At 41.0% G+C, this 9,857-nt stretch overlaps 1 protein-coding gene across 2 annotated transcripts in view; it reads right to left on the reverse strand.

The window, feature by feature from the left end:
* LOC145411012 (ATP-dependent RNA helicase DHX30-like) overlaps window positions 1–9,857 on the reverse strand; it is a 91,606-nt gene that overhangs the window by 72,953 nt on the left and 8,796 nt on the right. The window contains exons 3-6 of one of the 2 annotated variants that reach the window (XM_080281075.1): window positions 9,477–9,573; window positions 7,938–8,104; window positions 3,329–3,477; window positions 3,016–3,136 (exon numbers count right to left, since the gene is read on the reverse strand). In XM_080281075.1, the coding sequence (XP_080137201.1) occupies window positions 3,016–3,136; window positions 3,329–3,477; window positions 7,938–8,104; window positions 9,477–9,573 (534 nt within the window). Of the gene's footprint in view, window positions 1–3,015; window positions 3,137–3,328; window positions 3,478–7,937; window positions 8,105–9,476; window positions 9,574–9,857 lie in introns of those variants that run through there. The other variant, XM_080281076.1, reaches the window with a different exon arrangement.

The raw sequence follows: 9,857 nt of genomic DNA on the forward strand, positions 1-9,857 counted from the left end.
GTGTTGATAATTTGTCTCGTCAAGAGTTGGTTGAGTTGCAGGTTGCTGACCCTGAGTTGAAAGGTCTAGCTAACTCTGCTTACAGTGAAGAAGAGTCAGCCGGTGCTTCTACTTGTTATTATGTAAAGTCAGGAGTACTTATGAGGAAGTGGAGACCCCCAACAGCATCAGCCGACTGTGAATGGGAGGATGTACATCAAGTTGTCATCCCTCGTGTTTGTAGGCAGGATATCATTAGAGTGGCTCATGATTCCAGTTTGGCAGGACACCTTGGAGTGAGGAAGACTGTGGCACGCATTTTGAAACACTTCTACTGGGCAGGTATCTTCAGGGATGTTTCCTGGTATTGTAAGTCTTGTCACACCTGTCAAGTTGTGGGGAAGTGTAATCAGACCGAAAAGGTTGCACCTCTAGTTCCCATTCCTCCTTTTGAGGCGCCTTTCACCCGTGTGTTGGTGGATATTGTGGGCCCTCTTCCTAAGACTTCTTCAGGATTTTCTTATGTGTTGACCATGATTGATATGGCTACTCGTTATCCTGAAGCCATTCCACTTAGAAATATCTCAGCAAAGAACGTGGTTAAGGAAATGCTAGGGTTCTTCACAAAGTTTGGTCTGCCCAAGGAGGTACAGTCAGACCGGGAAGTAATTTCATGTCAAACGTTTTCAAAGCAGTCTCTGAAAGAGTTGGGCATCACCCAGATCACGTCTTCAGCTTACCATCCCCAGACCCAAGGAGCGTTGGAGAGATATCATCAAACACTCAAATCGATGCTCAAGAAATACTGTTTGGAACATCAGAAAGACTGGGATAAAGGTCTTCCATTCGTTGTGTTTGCCGCAAGAGAATCTCCAAATGAATCACTGGGCTTCTCACCTTTGAACTACTGTTTGGCCATGAAGTAAGAGGACCCCTTAAGTTACTCAAGGAATGCTGGCTGTCGGAGGAAGATGACGTCAACCTGCTGGAGTATGTGATGAAGTTCAAAGAACGGCTGTCCACTGCTTTACAGCTGGCGAGAGAGAATTTAGGAGCTGCTCAGGAGAAGATGAAGACTTGGTATGAAAAGAAGTCCAGGTTACGCCACTTTCAGCCAGGAGATCAGGTTTTGATTCTGCTACCAGTTCATGGGCAACCTCTTCAAGCCAAGTTTAGTGGTCCTTATTTCGTGGAGAAGAAACTCAGTGATGTCAACTATGTCATCGCCACACGAGATCGTAGAAAGAGCAAGCAACTATGTCACATCAACATGCTAAAGTTATATCACAGGCGGGACGAAAATAATCCAGTCTGCACTGTAGCTGTTCCACCCGAGTCTGCAAGTGAAGCTCTCCCATGCAGTATGAGCCTGAGTGATAGTTTGGGGAAGAATCCTTATATCATGAATGATCTCCAGACTAAGCTTTCTCATCTTACCACCCAAGGAAAGGCAGGAGTTTTCGGCATTACTGCAGGAGTACCCGCAAGTGTTCCGTGCCACTCCAGGAAGAACCACTGTGTTGATGCATGATGTTGATGTTGGAGACGCAAAGCCAATTAAATTGCCTCCTTACCGTGTGAACCCAGTGAAAGTTCCTCTCATCCAGAAGGAGCTTGGCTACCTGTTGGACCACAAGATGATTGAGCCCTGTCAGAGCGAGTGGAGTTCTCCTGTCACTCTAGTCCCTAAGCCAGGTGGGTCACATAGGCTTTGCATCGACTACAGACGTGTTAATCAGATAACTAAAACAGACACTTACCCTCTCCCTCGTGTAGAAGATTGCATAGACAAGATCGGAAAGGCTAGGTACATAAGTAAGTTTGATTTGTTAAAGGGATACTGGCAAGTACCTATGACTGAACGTGCTAGGGAGAGCTCATGTTTTGTAACATTAGGAAAGACCTTTGCATGGTCTGTAATGCCATATACAGATTGTTTTAGAGTAATAAGAAATTTCCTTTGTAAATTTCTTTTTTCTTTGTGGGGAGGTGTTACATAGCCTATGATTTCATCATCCTTTGTGTAATTTTAACGCACAGTATGCTGCATGTTTGATCACGAGCGTGTTCTGCCTCAGTTCCCCCCTTCTACCGTTATAGTAGAGTAAGTCGTCATTTCTGGAGTTCAGACCAGGATTGTCAACTCTTTGTCCCCATGGCTTCATTTGCGCGTCCTCCTTACAAGTTGTATCAAGCTCTGCTGGCCCCTATATAATGAGCTCAGTCTCTGCATCATTGCCACTTAGATCTGCTCCTCATTTTGTTCACATCTCTGTCCTCCCCTGTACAGATATTATTATTGTGAGTGCTCAAGAAATCTCCAAACATCTAGCAGCTGTGTGTAATTTGAGTATAACTGTTGTTGTATTTTTTCTTGTATTGTGTAGCATAAGGTTAATTCTTGGGCCTAGTGAGGTTTTTGATAAATGTTGGGTTGTATGTCAGTCATTTTTGATAATAGTTTGTATCTGTAATAATTTATCTGGCATTCACTGAGTATTGTCTGGTATCTCATTTTATCAGGGCTGACTTAGATAAATTTACTCTTGCTAATTTCGTGTTAATAGAGGCTATTGCAGTTAACCATATATTTAACCTGTTTATTTGCCATTACATTATCCTTATGAGTCCTGAATGTTTCGTTGTTAGTTTGAGCATTAAACTTTAACTTGTAATTTTACCTAACTCTTTTGTTTTGAACCTGGAACTTTACGGGACAGTAGTGATTTTTAGTATTCTCACTTAAAGTGTACATTATCTTTCTCTGTTCCGTAACAATATATATATATATATATATATATATATATATATATATATATTATACACAGATAGATAAATAGATAGATAGATATAGAAAAAAGAATTGAAATGAGGTCACACAGACTCTTCAGAGAAAAGGGACTGAATAGAAAGGCTGTTAAAGACTGAGAAGCATGGAAAGCTGCCATTAGATGACCAAGGCCAAAGCATGCAAGCATGTAGGAGTCTTCATTAGTGAAACAAAACAAGACCAACAATACTATAACACTACTATACCTCCATCTCCTTGTATAAACATGGACTGTTGTGGTTCACCTTCATCTCCAGAGTCCTCAGCAAAGCTTGAGTGGTATGAGTCTGATGACCTAGAATTTCCCTCCAGCAGTGGCACAATCTCCTAAAATCCACAACACATCACTAGTTAGAGTTAATAACTGGCTAAAACTGCTTTGTCTTCCCAATTTATATTTAAAAAAAAAAAAAAAACTAAATGAGGGCATCATTCTTCCAGATGAACAATTTCAAGCAGCATGATATGAAGGCACAAAAATAACGAACGGAATGTGGCACAAACTGGTGAATTCCCTACCATGTCATACTGGTGTAAGAGCCGCCATCCTTCTTCTATGGCACCAGCAGGGAGGGAAAGAGGAAGCGGCTTGTTCATCTCATCCAATAGGGACTGTCGGTCACTCCTTGAGACTGTGACTGGGTGGCCACTTGATGTCATGAGCTCCTCTGAAAAGTTTATCAACTTACTGAGGTGGTTTGGCCATGTGAAGAGGATGGAGGGTGAAAGACTGACGAAGAGAGGGTATGTGAGTGAGGTGGAGGGGGGGAGAGGGAGGGGAAGGCCGAGGATGAGATGGAGGGATGGGGTGGAGAGGTAAATGAGAGAGGGGGTTGTGAGTTGGGAGCAGGGCAGTGAAATGGTAAGGGACAGGTCGACGTGGAGGCGAATTGTTTGTGGCCACCCCAAACGGGATTGAGGTGTCTGGTAACAGATAGATAGATAGCACCCAAAGTCCTTGTTGCCAGTCACCTTTGAGATTTCTTGTTTGTTACTAACAATTTCACATAACATTTCTCCAGAACTGGCTAAAAAGGTTGTGTTGCTACCTATAAAGCCGATTTCCCAGTTTCTAACATACAGTACAGTACCAATTATACAGAAAAAGCTTTGGCATTTTAAAACACATCATCTACTTACAGATATAGTCCAATTTTTTAACAAAATCATAATCCAAAACAACCTATCATTCAACTATACCCTACCATCCATCCTTCGGCCAATCCTGTGTTACCCCCCTTCAGAAGTGTAAAGGCCACAGCGAAGCTACTTCCTCCCAATTTTAAGGTATCAGGACTTGTCATTTACATCCTAGGTAAGCAATAAACTCCAAACATCCCAAGAACTAGAACTCTTGTTTGACATGCCTTGTTGGAGAGCCTTAAACCACTAGACCACCAGGCATCCATTTACAGTACTGATTACATCGTTACCACTTATCCCTGTAAATGGCTTCCTGAAGTGCAAAAATAATTTGGCTTGTCATTCAGTGTAAGGTCATCTGAAGGTTGTATTACATTGAATGAATGGATGGTGGATGACTGCACCTTCCACCAATCAAGTTATTATTACCTGCACAGCCAAATTCTCACATTTCTGTTAACCCCAGAATTGATATGAAAAAACTCCAAAGTTATTTTAGGCTGCCACTAAAATGAATTTTCTAATCATCAATCCATTTTTCAGTCATGAAGAGACTTCCAGCCACCTGTGAAACATTACCAGGGATGTAGGGCAGTCTTCTATGGATTAAATGCTCAGGACTACAGTAGCCTATCCTCAAGATCTCTACGGCTCCCAAAGTGGTAATAAGAAATTGGCTGCTAATCTCATCTAAAAAGTATCATCATCCTGAACTTTTTCCCATCCAAAGACTAGGTGAAGCAGTACCGGTATGAAGAAGCAAGAAGAGAAAAAGTACAAATATGGGAATGCTATTAACACCATGCTCAAATGAGAAAACTATCAACAACATGCCCAATAATTCATTCATTATTCAAGCCCTCAAAACTCTGGCTCCTCTTCATAATCCTAAATATTCACACATCTATCTAAAAACTATATTCTACCGCTTCATCATTTACCGTCCAATCAACAGCATAGGGGCCCTAAGCTCAGCTACTCCATCCAAACATTTAAGGCAAGGGTGACAGCTGCCTGCTCCTGAATGGCATAATGTGAGCAATAAACCCAGATTATTCCCCACATTTAAATCTTCATGGGTTTACCTAAATCTCGTTGGAGTGCATTAATCCATGAGATCACCAAGAATCTATTTAGTTGGTTATATGGTTACCACACAATATATTACGGTAGATGGTTTCCTGGTTTACAAGACATCATCTGGCTGGTTCTCACTGAAGTCACACCTAAAGGTAGCACTACAGTAAATGAGTGGATGGGGGTGACCCCGACATAAGACCAAATCTAAAAATTAGAAATGAAAATGTGTGGATGGTTTCTGCCTGTGAAGTCAAGATCTTGCATAATAAATATGCATACAGTCGGGTTCTGCCAAATCAGAAATTAGGTGTGCCATAGCCTCCCTCCAGGCTGCTGAAGTAACTGCTGAGATGGACACAGCGGGAAGCAAATGGAAAGGCGAAGAGTGGAATCGTCAGCGTATAAGTGGATAGGGTTAGATGCATAGACTAGAAGGCCACTGATGAATAAACGGAAAATAGTTGGTGACACGACAGAGCCTTGAGGATCACCACTACTGACAGCTCTAGAAGAATGGCAGCCATCTACAACGGCAGCTATTGAACGACCAGAAAGGAAGCTCGAGATGAAGACACAGATAAAAGGATAAAAACCATAAAAAGGAGGTTTGGAAATTAAAGATTTATGCCAGACTTGCTCGAAAGCCTTTCAGATGTTATGTACAATGGCAAGGCTTTTGCCAAAGTCCTGAAAGGAGGATGACTAGGAGTCTGAAAAGTAGGTGAGAAGACGGCCAGTGGTGCATCCCTGGCGGAACCCATACTGACGATTAGAAAGAAGGTACTGAATGGAAAGATACTTTAAAAATTTATTTTGTTATGAATAGACTCAAAAACTTTTGAAATACAGGATGTTAAAACAACTGGGCGATAGTCAGAGGGATGGGAATGGTCACCCTTCTTCGGGACAGGCTGAATGAGAGCAAACTTCCAGCAAGAGGGAAAGGTACAAATTGATAGACAAAGGCAAAACAGTTTACCTATGCAGGGTGTAAGCACAGATGCACAGTTCTTGAGGACAACAGGAGGGACCCAATCAGGCCCACATGTCTTGTTAGTACTGAGGCCAGTGATGGCCAAAAATACATCAACTGAGGAATTTTTAATGTTAGCCAAGACGAAGTCAAAGGGGGGAGGTGATGGAGGAACAGCACAGGAATCATCTACAGTGGAATTGGAGGAGAAAGTCTGAGTGAAGAGTTCTGCTTTATCAGTAGAAGAAATAGCTGCACAGCCATCAGAGTGGAAAAGAGGAGGGAAAGATGAGGTAACATTGTTAGAAAGGTTGTTGGCAAGGTGCCAAAAGGAGCAGGAAAAATTTGAGTTGGAGAGTTCAGAACATTTAGTATGGATGAAATTATTTTTAGCAGAGTGAAGAATAGACTTAGCACAATTACAGGCAGAAACATAAGAGAGATGAGATTCAGGGGTGGGTTGGCTCCAATACCTTTTGTAGGCCTTCTCCTTGTTGTGGAGAGCATTAGAACAAGCGAGATTAAACCAAGTTTTTTGTATTGGTCACAGGATATGAGAAGGGAACGTATGTTTCTATACCCGAGAGAATAACCTCCAAAATGCACAAGGCACACTCAGATGGCTCTCTGTCATGGAAGCAATAATCATTCCAAGGAAAATAAAAGAATTATGGCCTTAGGGTCTCCTAATCTGCAGCTCCAAAGTGCAACAGTCGCTGCTTATTGGGAGGGTCCACAGGACTTACTGGAGCGACAGGAGAGGTTAAGGCAATAAGGCTGTGATCAGAACAGCCCAACGGAGAAAAAATATCAACAGCATAAGCAGAAGGATTAGTTGTAAGGAAGAAGTCAAGCATGTTGGAACTCTCTCCAGGGGGGTCAGGGATAGAGGTAGGGTGCTGTGCGAGCTGCTCTAGATCATAAAGGATAGAAAAGACGTAAGCTTGTTCCCCAAGTGGAGCAGTGGAAGGAGAGAAGAGCCAAAGGTGGTGGTGAACACTGAAATCTCCGAGAATGGAGATTTCAGAGACAGGAGAAACTGATATGATGTGTTCCACCTTAGAAGTAAGACAGTCGAAGAATTTTTAATGGTAGAAATAGGGGATAAGTAAATGGCACAAATACATTTAGATAGACAATGACACAAAACCAAAGCAAGAGCACAGAGAATTTAGTAGATTCGAGATCAGGGACACGAGAGCAAGATATGTTGTTGTGTACAGTACATAACACACCATCCACCTTGGGCTCTGAAATGAGTACAGTATACAGAATGAAGGTGGGTACACAGAAGGATCTGATATCAGTTGCATCAGACAGCTGAGTCTCAGTGAGGAAGAGAAGGTGAGGTTTAGAGGAGGAGAGGTGGTGTTCAAAGACACAGAGTTAGAGGAAAGGCCACGAATGTTGAGAAATGAAGCGAGTCAGACAGCAGTTCCAGCGTCTTGCATGGTCGTCACTGAGAGAGGGGTAGATGGTGGGGGTTTGATGTCCACCCCCATCCCCTGGGGACTCTGAGGCTTTGTAAAGAGATGCCATATTTCGTTTTAAAATTTTGAATAGAATGTGTCATGTGTAATGTGCATGTAGTTTGATGCTGACAGTTAGAGGAACCTGTATTGGAAAGCATGCTGGCCTACTCTCTACATTACTGGAACACTGAATAATTTCATCAAATGGGGATGGTCAGAAGCTAGTCCCGACAGCGATGAAATAGGAGCTCCAGCTCTCCGTCATCGGCTTTCCATCCACCATAGGAGTAACACCCTGCTTGACTGGTACACACACACACACACACACACACTGTGCTGTACTATCAATTGTGGAGGTAAATAGTGGTAAATATGAGAGTAAGGCTCTTGCTGCTGATTAGGATGATGCCCCAGGAAAACTGTCACAAAACTCTCAAAAAAAGTTTCAAGTCATACATACCTTTACGAAATGTTTCTGCAAGCTTCGTGAAAGCACTCAATTCTGCATTTTTCTTTGAAAGACCATAACCATAAAATGTGGTAGATTTAGGCCAGTTGATGTAAAGGGTGCACTGAAAAACCATCTGGTGGTTCACCCTTCCGATGGGGACAGTTTTCTGCTCACATCTGGGAACGGATTTAAAAAGGATCTCAGTCTATTTCTCCATATGTTAAATATCCACAGCAGTTAAGTATGGCATATCCTTTTCATATGGTGGATTAATAATTATTATTTCTGTATTATGAGAGAGTCAGGTGTGAGCTGGGGGGAGTGAAGCAAAACGGTGGGGGACAGGGTGACATGGAGGCAATTGTTTGTGGACACCCTTTAATGAGATTAAAGCATTTGGTTATAGACAGAACAGCTTTTTTTTTTTTTTTTTACTATGGCATTACTGGATTATTGTTCATTTATTGTTTTTTTGCCAATTATTCTTCAGTCAATCAGACAAATACTGCCACTTGCCAATTATTCTTCAGTCAATCAGGCAAATACTGCCACTTAAAAGTTTCATTCACAGACCTACATATACACTTTATTTCCCAATTCTCTCGATGTACAACACCCAATGTATGGAAAAAACTTGTGATAATTTTGTAAAACATCTCTGAAGAAAAATGAGAAAATTAATTGATTGGTTGCACTTTTTCACTTAAATGATGACTTTATTTAGGTTGCAAAGTGTTTGGCACCAGTATGAATGAAAATAAGAGTATGGTATAAACATGAAACCTTACAAGGGATTTCAGTTTATGAGAACTTAAAATTATATATAAATCCCAGTCAGTACATGTTACACACTTCACGTAAGTTAATCTTAGAGTAATGCAGAAACTGTCATATTGCAGAACTTCTGCCTTTCTGAATTTTATTCTCATAAGTGCTTCTCTGAAAATCAGTTCCCTAGATTAGTAAATGGCTTCCTGGCTTACAGGAAACCATCATGCTTGTCACTCAATGTAAAGCCACCTGAAAAGGAAAGTAGAGCAATAAAAAGTGACAGGAAAGATGGGAGAAATAGGAAGAGAGGAAGGCAAATACAGAAAATGAATGATACAGGTGAAGGAAGAAGTAAGCAGCACTACATCAAGTAAGTGGATGATGGTCACCACCAACTACAACAATACAGCATATTTTTCCTAACATTATGAAGAACTCTAACCCCTATCAGCTCAACTGCAGTCAGATCAGAGGGTTGACTCGTTTAGTATCCAAAGAGATTCCTTCCTTCCTTCTAACTATGGCTTATTAAATTTCATGCAACCCTGAATTAGTACTCATGTTGTGGAATCAACCCAGCTGCATCAAGAAGAAAAATAAATTATAAATGAAAAATAAATTACGATAAAAAAAAATTATCAAAACTTTTTAAATGGAAGAATAAGCTATAGGACAGAGATGGACAGATTTATAGATAACAACCACAGCTGAAGAGGTAAGAGTAACTGGAATCCTATGGCATGGGACTACATGCACAGATGCAGAAGTTGTCATTACCTGTATGAGGAGTCCATGTTGGAGGACAAATTACTGAACATGTTCTTGATGGTATTCTTCACATTAGGAAACATTTGGAGAACTGTTGCTTTTTGCTCTGTGAAAAAATGTTAAGCATTCATTACACATGATTTCTGTGCTAGCCTAAAGTACTTTTAAAGTTCCTGGCAAAGATGCTGTGTAATGTTACTGCTCTTCCTTATTTCAGTAACATTTCAATATAATGAGCAATTCTGTGTTATTATGAACATATCATCTTAAATAAATCTAGAATTCCAAGGTTAAAGAAAAATTAGCTTCTTAACATTGTACTGATAGTGAAAATGGCAGAATTAAAATATAAATGTTATAAAGCTCTGCAACTGCAGCCTCCAAAAGTTA

Source organism: Coenobita brevimanus, chromosome 87 (assembly GCF_032717465.1).
Source record: "Coenobita brevimanus isolate Jiangsu-jjx chromosome 87, ASM3271746v2, whole genome shotgun sequence".
Lineage (NCBI taxonomy): Eukaryota > Metazoa > Arthropoda > Malacostraca > Decapoda > Coenobitidae > Coenobita > Coenobita brevimanus.